Below are 18,008 nucleotides of genomic sequence, written 5' to 3' on the forward strand. Positions count from 1 at the left end.
ATGTTTGGTATTGTCAAAATATGCACTTCATTTTGCGTCACGCAAGATAAAATATTTGTATACCCTTGCAGAGGGTATAATGATTTCAGTCAGAAGTTTGCAACGCAGTCAAGGAGACGTATGTATACTCTTGATCAGCATCCATAGGAAAGCAGCCATAGGAAAGATCTGAAAAAGTCGTTAAAAAAAGTGCTAGCTTCGGTGTTTTTTGAAATATTACCTTCTACTCTTGGAAACGTTATTTTTTAAATATTTCTAAATTCCGAATTAAATTTTAAAAAAATCGGATAACTATATTAAATAGCTGCCATAGGAACGGTCGGGAAATTAAATGGAAATTAATAGGAAAATTATAAAAAGTATATCTTTGTTGATTCGTATTACATTCTCTCCTTTAGTGGGATATAGCTTTTCGAAAATGCAAAATTTGTAATTAAATTTAACACAATTTGGATGTCTATATTATATAGGTCCCATAGGAAGGATCAAAAAATAATTCCAAAATAATACGAAAGCAGCTAAAATTTCGGTTGTTTTAACATATAAGCAAGTAAGTCTAAATTTAATGTTTTTGTAAGTTAATAGGAACGATCTGCAAGGGTATATAAGTTTCGGCTGGCCGAAGCTAGCTTCCCTTCTTGTTGTTAATGATTTCCTTACAAGTATTCAAGGGTTTGCAAAACCTTAAAGAATTAACGATTTTCGTCTAGTCCGACTGAAATAAATCGAATATTGAAAGGTTATAAACAGCTGTCGAGAATTGCTCGAGAATTAAAGATCTTTTGTCTGCCTCACAGGTTCAATGGCCGAAAGCATAGAGAAGCTGACGTCAAGATTGGGGGATGCATTAGCAAAAGAGAAAAGCGATAAAGTTTGCACCGAGCAGTCTCTGGCCCATACGGATTAGACTGCTCGGCTGCGGCTGACAAATTGCTTCGGAAGTACATCATAAAAAAACAGGAGAGAACGCTATAGTCGGGTTCGTGTCCCGACTATCTAATACCCGTCACTCGGCTAAAGGGAGTGCGAGGGAGATGGATATATACTATTTTTTTGATTGCGTATAACTTTTTAATGAATGGTCGGATTTGAAAAATGTCTTCTACATTTCGATAGGTATAAATATGCACAACAAAATTACATTTATACTTCTCGGAAATCTTTAAAGGTGTGGCGCCAGACACTTTTTAAAATTGTTAGTGGGCGATTGTGGGCGTTAGAGGCGGCGTGGCACGCGGCTGAAATAAACTTGCGCTGCGTAGGAAGCCCAAGAATATGTGTGGGTAATTCCAATTTTCTTGCTTTTGTAGTTTCCGAGATCTCAGCGTTCATACGGACGTCGTTATTTAATGTGGTGTGACCAGATTTCGATCCGGAGAAGAGGAAAAACAAGTCGTTTCGTGCGGTTAAGAATTAAGCTCACATGGGCGGTGGAAAAAACACGCCATCTACTGGTGGATATTTTCAAACTGCTTTAATTGGGAGTTTTTCGGAAGCGCCACCTGGTGGTGGATGTTTTAAAACTGCTTTAATTGGTTATTGTCTTGGCTTAAAGCAGTAGAGATTGAAGTTGCAGATGGCGTGTTAGTATACACCGAAAAAAAAGAGCACAAATTGAACCATTCTTTAATTAATAGGTAGGGGAGTGTAGGGTAAGGTGACGAACGATTCGTTTTTTGAATGTAACTTTTCTAAAAATCAATATTTTTTAAAAGTGTAAACGCAGAAAGTTGCTTACATCTACTGAGCATATCCCTGTAAAATTCGGATTCGAAATTCCAATGCAGCCAAATCCCACAGCGTTTGGCGTGAACCCTTCTTTTTTTGCACTTTCAAAAGTTGTAGGGTAATGTGACGAACGATTTGTTCTTTAATGTAACTTCTCCAAAAATCAATATTTTTTAAAAATGTAAAAACAGAAAGTTACTTACATTTACTGAGCATATTTCTCAAAAATTTGTATTCGAAATTTCAACGTTGCCAAATCCCACAGCGTTTGGTGTAAATCATCCTTTTCACAAACAAAAAAAAATTTTTTTATATATAATTTATGGAAAACTTATTTTCGATACGGAAAAGAAAGAAGTAATAAGATAATACCGAAACTTAAAAAAAAAAATGGTCAAAGTGCAATTTTTTAAATTAAAAAAATTTTTTTTTTGTTTAATTAAATTAAACTGACTTCACTATTAAAAACAACAATAAAACTGCAGCAGTAAATGTTATCTGGTATTATTATATTTTTTTTAAAAATAATCAACGATAACAATTAAAATTCTTGAATAAAAAAAGTTCGTCACAATACCCTACAAAAAGTTCGTCACGATACCCTACAAGGTAGACTTGGAGCAAAAACGGTGTCACTCTCAAACAGCACAAAAGAAAAAAACGCGAGGTACCAAAAACTGTTGATAAAGATCTCATGTATACGTGCATATATTTGCCCGATTTTATTTTCCACTCATCTTTGCTCTGGCACTGCTGAAACACAAGTAAATTGAATAGGTTTGCTAGTTTGCGCACCACATTTTTAGCGAAAATTTCCTCACGAACAAATTTCGGGACTTCTTATTAATATTACTGTAAATACATTGTCGACACGATAAGGGGAGACGACTACATTTATTTGGAATTTTTGTCGTGACGTCATATATGAGATTCGACGAGTTCGTCACATTACCCTACTCGTCAAATTACCCTACACTCCCCTTTCCGTTGAATCCTTGTGCAAACCCAATAATAGCCTGCAGCATTAATCGAGGTGAATAAAATAGGGTTGAACTTTTTACCACGGTGTGGTAAGTCACCCTTAAGTCGAACATTTTTACTGAAAGACTCAAAATCTCCCACTCAACAAGGCACATGAAGGTTCAATCTATGGAATTTTGATGGTGGGTAAAAACAAAATAGTCGTCATTCTCTCTGCAAAACCAGATTTTTAAAGATAAACATTTAACGTTTTATTTAATAACTTTTACTATTTATTGTAATGCATATACTTTAGTTTTATTTTACTTACATACTTTTCTGTTGTAATATTTAATATTAAAATATTTTATTTGAGCTTATAAATTATTAACACTATGCGCGGGAATGTGTCACTTTGTGGGCCGTCTTTTCGGTTTGTTGTTGCTCTCCTTACAAATAAGAATACAAAACGGATAGATCTGCAGGATTCAGGATTCCATGAGGTTGGCTTAGATTTACAAAGCGGCGACTACGAGTAACTAGGAATGTGCATGTTGGGGCAAGGGGAATGTGCACAACTATGAGTGAGGAATATTGGTGCAGATGTTTTCTATACAAATATGAATTGCCTACGAGAACACTTATTGCTACAACTAATATTCGTTTTCTTCTTTTTTTATAAAATAACATTAAAAATTTTGGTACAGTCATCGGCTATGAATCCGTTGATACTACTAATTGCAGTGTGGTTGCTTTACATCTATCTCCCAACCGAGCAGAACTCACCAGGGATAATGCTGTTTGTTGGTTTGGATTTACGCATATATACACTTTCGTCTCCTCCTGAACCTCTTTCATTTTGATTATATTCCTTTCCATACTTAAATTATATAATAATACAGGGCGTAATATATATTGTTTCATGTATTGCCTCAAATGCTTTGTAAGCTTTGCCATATTCAATTACTTAACTAAAATTAATTGTAAAATATCAAAACGTAATTGGGAATAGGAACTAAAAGCACCAGCAAAATATACACAAAGGTAAACGTAATCCTCGTAAATTAAGTATTGTCATTTGGGGCCACTTAACAGAAAAAAATGGAATCAACTAATAGTAGAAGTATTGCATTCGAGTTTTCGAGTTCACATTCAAGTCCTCAGCGGGGGCAGCGCGTGGCTGACGGGACAAGGAGCCGGAACGGCTGCTGTCGTCGCTTCCATCTGCGCTTGGAGCTGGCGCTTGGCCCGGAAGCGTTTCAGCTTGCGCCTGGCCATGAAGAGGTCCGGCTTGAAGCTGAGCTCCCGGCAGGCCATCTGGTGCAGGGCGGGTCGCGTAGGCAGGGACTGCGGAGTCGGGTTCTGCTCCTGGTCTAGCTCGAAAGCAGGGAAGTACATTGGATTGGCGTTGGCAGCCCCGGTTGCCCAATCCCGCCACAAGTTTCAATCCTGCCCAGCTCCGCCGTTCGACTGAGTCAGTGGTGGGCCTGTCGCACTCATCTCCCGACGCTGCTCCAGCGACAGGGGCATCCCTGGGCCCGCAAAGTCATCGTCCATGGACGAGGACTGCTTCGATCCCACAGACTTGCAGTCCTCGTCCATGGTCACGCCCAGGTGATGCATGGCAGCCGCTGCATGATGGCGCTCCGCCGGTGGCAGCAGGTTCAGCATGCTCAGGGGGAGGCCGGGAAAGCCTCCGGAAAAGTCCGGGTAGAAGCCCTGCGGGTTGAAGGGATTGAAGAGGGCGTTGGGGCCGCTTAGCAGATCCGGCTCGGAGCTGCCGCTGCGTGGGCCGCCAGGTGGTCCTAGGGGAAGACCCAGCTCCAGATCCAGCGGACCCAAGGGGCCCATTCCATCACCGGGATGTGGCATTGAAGATCCGTTGCCAGACGAAGGGCCTTGGCTATTGTTCGACCCACCCGAGCCGTTGTTGCCGCCGGAGTTTTTGTCCTTCTCCTTCTCCTTGCGCTCCTTGCTCTTCTCGCTCTTATTGGAGCCGCCTCCGCCCCCGCTATTTCCGCCGATCCCCATCTGCAACATCTCGATCGGTGGTCCACTGATGCAGTCCTTGCGCAGCTGTTCCAGCTTCAAGCTCTTGCCATACTTGCCCCGCACGTACATGAGTAGGGAGTTGTAGGGGATGCCGAAGATGCGCGAGGCCTGCGACGTGGTCATCTTCTTGTTCCACACGTGCTGCAGGGCCTCCGTCAGTTCTGTGTTGGTCCAGGAGCGCGGAGGACCGCCGCGGGGAGCCGAGTGTTGTCCCTTTGGTCGTGGCACTGTTTTGGGAAGAGAGAAGAACGTGGATTAGAAGGGGGCTTTTCACTGAGATGACGTTGGGCTGAGATAAGGGGAGGAGGCGCCACAAGCACGAGTTTATCGCTCGGCTTATATCTGCTAATGTTTCAATCTCTTGGCTCATATGCTGCCTAGACAAATTTGCTGAAAAGTCACCCATTGTCTGGGATTTGGGATCTGCTTCGGCTGGCTTTCAGCTCGTACACACCCTACTGCGATTCTTTTTGTGTGGCACCTATTCATTCGGCACTGCCAAAGAAATACGAACGCTGTGGAGGTTCCCATCCTGACCTGCCCGGCTCCGCCTGGCTCTCCTCTGTATGCAAATTAAGAGTGTGCAGCGACTGCGGCGTCACATGCGCCGCTAAAACTCAATTTAGATCCGCAGATATCGCCTGGCACCGGCAGAAACGCCAGCAAAGCCACAGGTTCCTTTCTTTAAAACCCTTTGGCTAGCTGCTTGACAATGAAGGAGGAGGAATTTAAAGGCAGTCGGTGAAGCTGGGTGCCGGTAAACATGTGGATCCAGCTTACACTAATTCACTGGTTGCTTCGGCCTGATCATATGAATTTTCCTTTATTTGGAAGGCATTTAGAAAACTGCGCCTGCATCGGTCTGCTGCAGCTGGGTCACAAGCAAGGTCTGACCCTTCGATTCCAGTGAAATCGAAAATACAGAAAATATCTAGTCCCAAAGGAAAACTGCAATTGGCAAGCTTCGAATATGTAGTTTGTCTAATGAAGTTCCACCAGACAAAACTTTTAGCTAAGTCGGGCTTTCACATAAACGAAATTTGAATTTGGTACAAATCGCAAATCACGTTTCACAGACGGTCTGGGCCCAAAACAATCGGCGAATGAACAAATGAATGTGAACAAATCAGTTAATCACACCCACACGATTGCGGCCGCAGAGCACGAGGGGATCGCATCGAAGTTGTGAGTGTAGAGCTTCCCCAGCTCCCGATTGGTATCAGTATCAGTTGCGGAACGGGTTTTGCAGATTTGCAATAAAGAATATCGTGCTATACGCCAGATTTGCGTCTTATTTGCCGGCTTACATTGTTGTAATTGTGTTTGTAATTTCGGCATCGGCATCTTTCAGCACGCCTGAAGATTCAGATTAGATAACACTTAACAAATCTTCTCTGGATATTCCTCAACCTGACATCCCCAACATATGATCACGACTCTGGCTTTCTTATTCCTTCGACTGATGGGTTCAATAAATGGGTTCTTGAGCACCGAAAAATTAAGCAATTAGCTTTGGCGTGAGATTGTAGGAAGACCATTTCATTATACCCTTGCAGAGGGTATTATGATTTCAGTCAGAAGTTTGCAACGCAGTGAAGGAGACGTTTCCGACCCCATAAAGTATATATATTCTTGATCAGCATCACTAGACGAGTCGATCTAGCCATGTCCGTCTGTCCGTCCGTCTGTCCGTCTGTCCGTCTGTCCGTCCGTTTCTACGCAAACTAGTCTCTCAGTTTTGAAGCTATCGCGATGAAACTTTCCCAAAAGTCTTCTTTCTATTGCAGGTAGTATATAAGTCGGAACCAACCGGATCGGATAACTATATGTTATAGCTCCCATAGGAAGGAAACGTTAAAAAAATTCTAGCTTCGGTGTTTTTTGAAATAAAACCTTCTACTCTTGGAAATATTATTTTTTAAATATTTCAGAATTTCGAATAAAATATTTTAAAAATCGGACGACTATATCATATAGCTGCCATAGGAACGATCGGAAAATTAATGGGAAAGTTACACAGAAATAGATTTTAGCTTTTCTGGTTTTTATTGTATTCTCTTCTACTTTAGAACATGACTCTTTTTAAATATTTCCGAATTTCAATTTTCATTTTATCAAAATCGGACGACTATATCATATAGCTGCCATAGGAACGATCGAAAAATTAATGGGAAATTAATTGGAAACAAATTATAGGTCCGTTGGTTTTTATATTATTCTCTTATACTCTAGAATATGATTTTTTTTAATATTTCAGAGTTTTGAATTAAATCTAACAAAAATCGGACGACTATAATATATAGCTGCAATAGGGAAGGATAGAAAAAATAATATTAAAATAATACGAAATTTAAAATTTTTGCGATTTGTAAGTTAATAGGAACGTTCTGCAAGGGTATATAAGCTTCGGCTGGCCGAAGCTAGCTTTCTTTCTTGTTTTCTTTCACTACTCTCAAGTTCTTTGATATGGCGCCTAGAGAGGTTTGAACTTCGAAAGCATCGGCCTACATGCGGACGATTTAAAAACTGAAAATAGTAATAGCCAAGCACTTAACCCATCAACGCCGGTCGACTGTCAAATTAACTGTCAATGTCGATAGCTCACATGCAGCTTATAGAATCTATCTTCGAATCTACCCTCCATTCATTCCTTCACTTCTCATTTGTCAATCAGTCGGCTAGCTGGCCGTAATTGATTTGTGAACTACATTTACAAAAATGTGGAAATTTTATGATTTCCTGGCTCAATGGCGTACATACATATGTATTGTGGCAAAAAAAAAACTTCATTAACTCTCTGAGGTTTCACTTGCTACACATCATTCGCAGGTGAGCTAAGTAAAAAGCAATAGAAGGCATGGGACTGTTGCGAGTATCTCGACTTTATTTCCTCGCCTTGCCCATCTGTCAATCTGGAAAAGCGACGTTTACGATTACGCTTGCGCCTGCGATATGCATAGGTGCACATGTTGCCCCATTCAAGAAACCAATAAAGAAACAAACAAACCATTTCTCGAACGATTCAACGATTACAGCGGCGCACAGGAAAACCGCAGAAACAAATTTGCCGCCTCACATAATCGCACGAGTGATCATTGATCGGTGATCGCATCTGGAACGGTTCGGTTCGGGGCGGCGGGAAAGGAGAATGTGAGGGAGAGGCATAGAATGTGACTTAAACGAAATGAGTGCAGTCCAAGGGGCTTTTTTGTGCAGACCGTAATTTTCGAAAGGGGGAAAAAAAATAAGCTATCCCCTCTTAGTTGATTTCGTAACAGAATTAGGATAATATAATCAGTTATAGTTTAGCTCGGCTCTGCCACTTACAAAACTGGTTATGACCCTTTCTATTTGCTCTTCAATTACCCGCAATCGATCCCTAACCAAAGTGTTTTCTTAGTGCCCCCAGCTCAAATACGTGATCAAAAGTGCAGCAGATCAAATGCAAGAGGTACAAAGGTAGAAGACTCGGCTTGAACTCTGCAGCCAGAGCGCGAGATCAATCAGTCAGGTGTGAAGTATTGCAGCCAGGCACGGAACCGATCGGCCTACAAGCTCCACTGCCTCAACGTGATCGACGCCAATCATGTCGTAATGATTTCCAACCTTTCGAGCGGCAGGGAGGTGTTGGCTGTTCCTTTTCTGGGGTTCGCCATTGTCTTTTGGGTTAATTAGTTGTTTGCTCGGCTTGGCGAAAGTTGGTTCTGTATGGGCTTCTAGTACTTACTTTTCTTCTTAAGAAACGGTGGCGGGCCGCCAGGCATGTCCCTTGGATCGCTCATTTCCATTAGTGGGTTGTAGAGCTTGCCAGGATCCATTCCGGGTGGAAAGAGTCCGAGTGGGGAGTCCAGGCCAAACACTGCAGGAGAAAATATTGTCAGTTAATATTGATTTCTCTTCCGCTTGCACTTAAAGAATAACTTATATTTACAAAAAACTGCACTCGTCTTATATAAGAGTCAGTGCATTGGGTAATTTCACCATAAGCGACTCATTTTCCAGCCCACTGAAGCTGATTAGCCGTCAAGACAATAGACGCAAACACACTCCAAGAAATGGTCCCGACCGGATAGTAAACAATGGCACATCGTTATTCTATTAATATTTTACGCTTGGAGTGCACTTCTCCACATGAGTGAAACAATTGGAGCGCTGATGAGCGATGAGCCAAGCCGAAGGCTGAAGGATAACCAAGGCAGGATCCGCAAAGAGCCTTCAGTCAGATGGGAGGTAACGCATAATATTGACATTGTGCTGAATGATTTCATAAGTCGCGCCGCGGATTCCAAGATGCAAACAAACCCCACAAAACAGTCGGGCGGGCTCACATACAGACTTCAAGAGGAGGCGAAGACAATGCTCAAGCATATGAATAAGGGGACGTATCCGTTTCTGTGTCTCTGCCTTCGTCTCCCACTTGGGGATGTGTTGTATTTGCAGCATAATGACACAAATAACGAGCGCACATTGTTTGACTCTGTATTCTGAAGTAGACATTACAACACGCGGCGTATACGTAATGTGCGTTCTTTTATCCCAACTTCTTTTGACGGCGCCCAAAATTAGTGGATTTCTTTTTTGAAATCCTGAAGGATCTCATGCAGATAGACCCCACGGCCCACACCACATGTCACAAGCTATTAGTTCAATGATTTTCACGCCGAAAATGTTTAAGCAGAAAAAATAAATCACATTCTTCATACGAACGGCAAACGGTGGTAAATCTCTTTCAGGACTGTCTGCATGGTCCCGTGCAGGGATGAGAAATATTTTAAATCGCACGGGGTAGCATGAACTTCGTAAAAGTGTAACTTGTAAAAAAAAGCCTGCCTTACACGGAATGCTAAATTAAAAAACTATACGTTTTCGAATAGTAATTTTTCAAATAAATTTAAAGACTGAAAATCAGTGCATTTTAAATTTTGGAGCGTAAGAAAAAATTATGTACCTTTTAAAAGGCCAGGGTAATATGTAGTCAACTACTAGGCGGGCCCGAATACTCGAGAGTTCCTTGCTTTGGCGTATCCTTGGCTGGTTTCTTCATTGCCTGCAGCCTGTTTATGCAGTAGTTAGCGATTTGCTCGAATACGACGCGACTTTGGTGCGCTTTACTCGCCCCAACCTCGGCTTCCGCGGCTTCGCTGCTCTGATATGTTGGCTGAAATTTTTGTCGCATTAAAAGGTATTGCGCTTCCTGCCTGACTTCCACTTGGCATTTTCGTACAATTTTTCATATTTTTGTGCCTTAATTTATTTTATATCCTGTGTGCTAGCGTCTCGCCTGCACCCCCGTCTCGCCAGGTGAAGGTCCTGGTCCTTGGGCTCTGACTGTGCTCGGCGTGGGCCTCCCCAAACGGATATTATTAATATGAATATCGCGCGACTTATATGCAAAAGTTGTGTGGAAGGACCAGACCAAGGTAAGGGCAGCCCAACCACGAGACGTCGCCACGTATTTTTATTTATGCCGCCGACGCTGCCAAAGTTGTTTGCCAAAAGGTTTAAGTTGTGCGCGCTTTGGCATACTTTAAACACAACACATGGCCAGGAAGGGCGGAAGGGAGCAAGACGGGTAATATTCCGGGGCGGCAGCCAAGCAACTTAAAAGTCATTTGACTAAACGTCTGCTGACAGTTTAAACTCAACCCGCTCCGAAACTCACATGTTGCAAAGACACAACATAAATTTCTTGCGCTTTCTGCACGCAACGGCGGAAGCGCACCCAAACCGCCCTATTTCCAACCTTTGCACCTCAATTTGTGTTTGCGTTTGTTTCGCCTGACTCCGAGTGACATGAATATAAAAATCATATAAAACGCAATTGAATTTACTGCAGTTCCACCCGGGACTCAACCGCAAAGGCATTCCCTTCCCCCCAATTCCCCTACTAAAGTCGCCCAGACGGTGTTGTCAGCAGAGACAAACTGCCAAACTGTCAAATTATTAGGAGGCCATTGCTTATACGATTGCATTTCCATATTTCTTATGAGCTGTCAACAGCGGAAACTTTTTACGACTTAATTAGTCTAAAAAAATATGATGGTGAACTGATTGGTAGGCTACATTCGGAAACATTTAAAGCCTGCACCCCTGACTCCAATGGAGTCCTGCTTGTTATGGAGTTCTTAACTGGCCATATAAGCGGTAAAAGGAGCCTGAGGAGCCATAATGTGCTTAGGGGGCATTTGCAACAGCTTTGCGTGGCAATGCAAGAGCACTTCAAGGATACTCGTCACTTGACGACACTTTGAATTCGCGCGGAGACCACATGTTGCACTTCCATGCAAAAAGGACAGGCAAACATGTTGAAAGGACTTTCTGTGGGTGTTTGTTGGGGAGGGAAGCCTCTTGTACGTGAGCAGATAGCAGTTGGGTTTGCGTTATTAAAGGCTTCCGCTGGGCGGAGACCCGGTTGTAAAACGCGGCACATAACCCAGTGACCTCTGGGGGCTCAATTGGCTAAAGTCAAACGAAATTAGATTCAAACAGACTACTCACTGTGCGGCGGCGTCAGAGTCATCGCAGAGGACATGCCGGGAAAGGGCAGTGGTGACGGCGGATGCGGAGGTCCATCCGGTGCATTGAAGTGTCCCGGCAAACTCATCGGCGATGCCGGGGCAAACTCCTTCCCGAACTCCTTGCCAAAGTCCTTGCCGAACTCCTTGCCAAGCTCCTTGCTCAGTCGATTCATGCTCTCCTCGAGCCGTTCGTGCGCAGCCTGTCCCGAACATCCGTTTCCTGGACCACCGCTGCCCGGATGACCGCCGTTATGTCCTCCGAAGGGGGGCATCCCCATGGGTCCCAGCAGATTGCTGGCGAATGCGTTGTGGTCGCGCGGATCACGGGGATCTCGGGGCTCCCGCTGATGCATTGCAGCCGCAGCCGCTGCTGCCGCCAAGGACATCTCCATCTGGTGCTCCATGTGGTGGAAGGGATGTTCCCCGGCTCCGGCTGCAGCGACGGCCGCAGCCGCGGCAGCGTGCATCTGCGCTTCAAGGGCTTCCATGTGGCAGGGCGGGCTGTCTGGGAGTCCTGGTGGTCGAAGTCCTGGCGGCGGAAAGCTAAGCAGTCCGTTGTTGCCGCCGGAGCAGCTGGTGGGCGTGTGGATGGCTGTGGGGTTCGGATTGGCGTTTAGTTGGCGTATGTCCTTTAGGGACAGCATTATGCGTTGGTTGTTGTCCTGCAGCTTGCTGCTGTTGTTGTTGTTGTTGGACTCACAGTCGGAGGAGTGGGTGACACTGGTGTTGCCGTCCTTGGCCTTCTTTGTGGTGCAGAGGTCCTCGGGCCCGTCGCTGGGACAGGGCGAGGGGACGGGCGACATGGCGGCCGCATTGGCAGCAGCTGCGGCAGCCTGACGCCTCAGCTCGTTGGTCGTGTGAATAAGCTCTTCAATGTCCTGCTCCTCCTCCTCCTCCTCGTGATCCCGATCCTGATCGTCGTCGTCGTCCTCATCGTCCAGCTCGAGCCGATGGTGGCTATCGTTGGGGTTGAGGGGTTGATCGGGTACTTCTGGCTTCAGCGACTGCTTCTCCTTGGCCTGGTCCATCGACGTTTCCGCTGGCGAGGAACCGTTTTTCTCTGCTTCTCGATCATGATCCTCGTCGTCGTGATCCCTATCCGCTCGTTCGAGCAGCTCGTGCTTGATCACAGTTTGCAAGGATTCGGTATCGGTCTTGTTCAGGGCAAAGTCGTGGGGAACATCGCCGGATCGACGGCGTGGTCGGGCTTGCTTGCGTCGGGGCATGGGCGAACTCCCACCCAGCTCCTGGTCGCTCTCCATCTCGCGGTCGCAATCCGGCTCCCGCTTTCGTCGGAGACTTAGCGCTGCCATGGCGTTCGACGCGTTGCCGAACAGTCGGGCGGAGGCGGAGGGCATCATTAGCTTCCCGGCCGTCGATGGTCGGACCATTGACGGCGACTCGTCCTCGAAGCTGGAGGACAGCATCGATGCTTCCATCATGTCAAAGTCATCGGGCGAGGCGGCTGGCGTGGGCGTGTGCTCCGGCACTGAGCTCTCCACCAAACCCCGCACTTGAAGCGACTCTCCCGCCTGAATTAGGGTCTGGAGACGCCGCTGCGGGACGCTGATCTCGCCGCGGTACATGAAGTCCACGATGGCCTGCACCACCCAGCCCCGGAAGTCCTTGAGCACGATAACCGGATGCTTGCAGGGCGTCTCCGCGAAGACGCGCTGGAAGAAGGGCGAGCAGGCGGAAAGCACCATTTTGTGGGCCCGGATCGAGGTCTCTGCGCAGACCAGGGTCACGTCCACCAGCGTCTTGGTCTGCAGCAGTGCATCGAAGGCTCGCAGGATGTGATTCTGATGGTTGTTCCAGCGCAGGCTGTAGTGATCCTGTGGGGCCGCGATTGCACCTGGTGCCCCTGCTCCCCCTGAGGGGGGCGTGGCAGGTGGACTGTGCTCTGAGGGAGTCGCCGCTTCTGTGGCTGCCGCCGTTGCCGCTTGACTCATGTTTAGGGGCAGAGGTGGCGGTGTGGGCGGCGTCGTGGGGGGCGTGGAGTGCATGGGGGCGTGATCGGTAGTCGGTGTTTTGGCCAAAAGCGGTAGCGGCATAGACAGAGGCAGAGGCAGCTGAACGGGCGCCACCTGACGAGCGAAGTCGGTCATGGGGAGCGTCGTCTGTTGGCGACGTTTAATCAACTCCTGGTCGGCGTCCTTTAACATGCCCCGTTCCAGTCACGTGCAAGGTGCTCCGCTTCTCTGCGAAAAGAATAATCAAGAGGAGAGAAAAGGTTTTAGGCGAGAGACGAATAAGCAAAGCTTAAGGATAATGCCAGGCATAATGTATTCGTATTCATGACATATGCTGTGAGGCATTTCTGAAGTGGGTACCGTGTGATAATATGATAATGAGTCGCGGCATATATCATTTTTCCAGCTGCGGCGCCAAAGAATGGCAAAGCTGGAGTTAGGGAAAGGAAAACAATGCCGGGAAACAGACGCATGAAGGTGTAGCAATCACAGTTGCTACGTGTCGTGTCGCATATCCTCGAGGATATCACATGCAGATGTGTGATGTGTGATAATGGCTCATTGCCCCCTCCCGACTGTCTCAGCATGCGTCTGCCTCGGATTTTGTTTTGCTTTGTTTAACCGTGCCCCAAACAAGCCACAGTGGAATGAATAAGGTAATGTTGAAGCATAATCAGGGGTACTTCCTTTGTACAAGATCCCCATGAATGGTAGTAGACAGCTCATTTGATTAAGTCTTTGAACTTTCGAAAAGTGATCAATAGAGATTTTTCAAAAAGAGTTATTACTGATTCTATGTCCTGGATATATCACAGTTTATTGTATGTGCGATTGCCACATCCAGCGCGAGGCATCTAATTAATTCAGCGACTGTCTGGCATGGCTTCGCACCCCAAGCCCCTTCCACTCGAAAGCTGCGCACGCTGCGTGTGTGAATTTTTAAAAGAGTCACCAGCTGCCTGACTGAGTCCGCCTAGGAAACTTCCGAGTCCACCTCACACTGACTTCTTGGGCAAAATTAAAAAACTTTGGTAAGAGCGCAGCTAGCAAAATAAACATTTTTATTTGCCGTAGTTGCTGCATCCTTGGCTCGCCCGTCTACCTTTCGGGAGCGGTTGCTGGTAACTGACGGGGCTTGAAACCGCATATTAACACATGCTTCTCCACGCCAGGACCTTCTGCTGGGACCGAAACCAGAGCCAAAGGATAACCACGCTCGAATGCAACAATGTGCAATTAGCAGCGAGCTGCTAGGCGCTTACCTCGTTTCGTTCTCGGGTTTGGTTTGCCATTTTTTTTAGCTCGTAACTCATTTGCGGTTTGCGGCAGCTGAGACAACATTTTTATTTATTTATTTTGCTTTAGAGTGGCGTCAGGTAAAAGCAAGTTAGTGGAACGCCGAGAAGAGAAACTGTCAAGTTTTTTAATTAATGGCAAAGTAAGTCAGTAAAAGGATGTGGCTAAGGATCTCACATTGAGGCGACACTTTGACGCATTTAAATGTTTAATTTCTATCGACAACATTTGTCTTAATTCTATTTTTATTTATTTTTTAATTAAGCTTGTAGTTTTTTTCATTTAAGAAACCGTGGTAAAAATTTTATTACGTTTATTGGGATTCACTCAAACTCAACTTAAATGTAGAATTGTGTCACATTTACATTTTTTTATAAAAAATTACTTAGTGACAAAAGAAAGATTTAACGAAACCAGAAATTTGTAGCGGCGAAATATTTGTAATAATTTTAGAAATGACAAATCGTGAACTGACAAAAATATTTTCTATACCATGCTGTTGATGCGGCCTTACTTTTATTGGTTTAAGTCATTTTCACAAAATATAGTGTTTGTAAGCCTACGTACCATTTAGGTATAATTAGAAAAACTGAAATATCCTTACGATAATTCTTGTTCGATTTGCACTTGCACTACCTTTTTAAGACTGTTCACTTTAATCCTTTCTACTGCTTAATTCCAATGAACTGGGCGCAAGACATATATTCACTATTCATTAAATTGCAAACGAGGCCGGGCTCACGCGTCCCGATCGTAACACGTTCCTGTTGAGGGTTTGCAACAAACTGAGCTATATCTATGCAAATAGATGCACAGCAAGTTGCTAACGGTGTTCACCTATGAGCGAGCGGCCCTCACCACACACCCCGCACACATGCAACCCCCGAACACCACGCACCACACACCATGCCTGCGTATGAGCCGGGGTGGGCAGGATCGGCTGAGCGAATTTCTCTCGCATTCCTCTCACTCTGACGGACGAAGGATTCTCCTCTGGTCGGCCGTGCAGGTGATAATCAGGTGCGTGATCGTGTATGTTGACACACATACAGCAAATAAATAAACAGGACAAAGTGCAGACCAGCCGAACAGGTAGATCGCGACGGGATATATATTTTTCCCTAAATGGCTGCTGACAGGTCAATTTGCGGCCCATTTGTATGTTTATATGGCCATATCGATCCTTTAATTTGCTGGCAATTTTCGAAGAACTGATATTGGGATTCATTTGAAATGTTTTGCACATGTTTATGTTTATGATGGGCGCGATGTCCGTAACACTTTAAACATTACTGTGGTTTCCACACGAAACGCACTTGGTTTAAATAATATTTTAGGAATGCAAATTTCTAAATAAATAACTATGAATCCGGGATATAACGTTTAAGGATGCGAGTAGAAAGATATTTAAAAATATCTTGAATTTAACATCTATTTCGGAAATATATATCAAGAAATTAGTATTGGGATTTAACAATCAAAAGTATAACCGTTAATTACTTTTCAAATCTATATAAAGCTTACAGTTATTATTATTTTTTGTTGTAAAAGTCAATCACTTGTGAATAGATTTCTGTTTTTAAATTGTCATTCACGTTCGAGTAGTTTCTTAACATACTTTTCGATCGAATAAATATTGCAATTTATTGGCGGCGGCGTTGTAGACGGCCGATGAACATCGTAACAGTTAAATCGGGTAACGGGTAATTTTCGGCGTATGTGGGCGTCGCGTGTATGTTTCGAACTGTTCAAACGTCACGAAGCGACTAATTCAAATGATGTCGGCCGGGCCTGAAAAAACACAGCTACAGCGTCGCAGCCAACAGAAGCGCCAGCAGCGGCGGTGGCAGCGACGGCACACTCTCCCCACTGCCACCCCCAGTTGCCACGCCCCCAGTCCGCGTGGGCCACAGCCGCCCACGTACGCGCACACGTATGAGCAGCGGGCCACAAACAGTCGGAGCCTGCGAAACAGGAATCACATGAGGATGCGGCGTTCCGTTCGGCAGGACGAAGCTCTTTGGAAGCTGGCAGCGACGCCGACGTCGACGTCCTTACTCCTTCATCATATAAAATATATATTTTGCCTTATCACAACAGCAGCTGGGTGGGCAGGGGAGGGGGAGAATGTCCTCGCACGTCACGTACACCGAAAAAAATTTATTATGTATATGTGTATACGAAATACATTTGCATACACATGCGTAGCCGAAAGCGAGCCCGAGCCGAGCGACACGAGGCAAGCCGAAAGGACACGAAAGGAGCAAAAAAGAGCACACGCAAACCGACAACACCCTTCGTGCACACCCACACATACACACGTATTCATGTGGAGGCTCTGAATGCCCGTAAAGAGTAATAGCCACCACCAGACAACAGGGAAATTGCAACAACAAGAGCTGGAAGGATACCCACCCCAGCGGTGTTGTTGGCCCACATGGAGTTTACTCACTCACGGCCCACAGTTGTCACACATTCACATTGGAGACGCCGACTGCGCGGGAGTGTAACATTTTTTAACGGGCCCCTCCAAATAACGCCGACTTCGCTGCCGGCGTTGGCGTCGACGGCTACATATCCCTTTTTTGCCAGCTTATGGAAATTCAAAAGCTGCGAGTTGAGTTTTTCCCGCAGCCGCTGTCGAACGAATGGGGGAAAGTGGCCCAGTGAGCGAGAGGGAGCGAGCTGCGAGCGACAGGGACAGGGACAGTTCGGAAAGAGAGCGCACGAGACCTAAACAACCCACTGACGTGGGAGTGTGTTTGTGTGTGTGCGCCCCACACATGTACAACTCTTCTGCTCATCTGCCCGGGAAAGCGGCAGCGCAGCTTTTCAAGTTTTTCCAGCGGCGACGTGGCGTCGCTGCTCTGCCGGCGCTCTGCCCGGATTGCTGGTGCTGTCCTTGTCGCATGTGCTCAGTTTTTAATATGTTATCTATTCCGTGCCATGCATGCAGGAAGGCTGCCTTTACATAAGAGCTCGGCGGCGCAGGGGGAGAGTAAGGAGCTCAGCGTTGGCGCAGAGCCACAACAAAAAAATCATGTACACAACATATTACACACAGAGCGCACGCAGTACATACATATGTATGTATGTCTGTGCATATGTCTCTCGGGCATGTGTGCGAAAGAGAAATGAAAAACAAAAAATATTTGTATGTACATCGCGAAGTTCGGAAAAACCAACCCCCAGATGAACGCGATTTTTGTGGAAATCGGAAAAGCGGTTGCGGGAAATTCCGAACGGAAGGTGGAGGGTGTATCTATATATGTGTATGTCAGTATGTCAGCATGTGTGCGTGGTGCCATTGTGTGTGGGCCATATGAGCACGTTTTTGCAACATTTCGATTTGTTGGCGCAAATCTCTCGCTCACCAATACAAGAGTACATGGGCGAGGATACTGCTCACAGGACACGCGTATATACACACGCCCACATATGTGTTAGGATGGATTAGGAGAGGTCAGCCATGTGTTGGCAG

The 18,008-nt window shown here is 45.5% G+C and overlaps 1 protein-coding gene across 1 annotated transcript; it reads right to left on the reverse strand.

Moving 5' to 3' along the window:
• Positions 1–2,958: 2,958 nt before the first annotated feature.
• lov (jim lovell) lies at positions 2,959–16,275 on the reverse strand. The gene is made up of 4 exons (XM_017154981.3): positions 16,052–16,275; positions 11,239–13,459; positions 8,468–8,599; positions 2,959–4,967 (listed from the first exon to the last, which is right to left on the reverse strand). Exons 2-4 carry the CDS (start codon positions 13,421–13,423, stop codon positions 4,132–4,134), a joined length of 3,153 nt encoding a protein of 1,050 aa, XP_017010470.2. The 5' UTR covers positions 13,424–13,459; positions 16,052–16,275; the 3' UTR covers positions 2,959–4,131.
• Positions 16,276–18,008: the final 1,733 nt, after the last annotated feature.

Source organism: Drosophila takahashii, chromosome 2R (genome assembly GCF_030179915.1).
Source record: "Drosophila takahashii strain IR98-3 E-12201 chromosome 2R, DtakHiC1v2, whole genome shotgun sequence".
In the NCBI taxonomy this organism is placed as follows: Eukaryota; Metazoa; Arthropoda; class Insecta; order Diptera; family Drosophilidae; genus Drosophila; species Drosophila takahashii.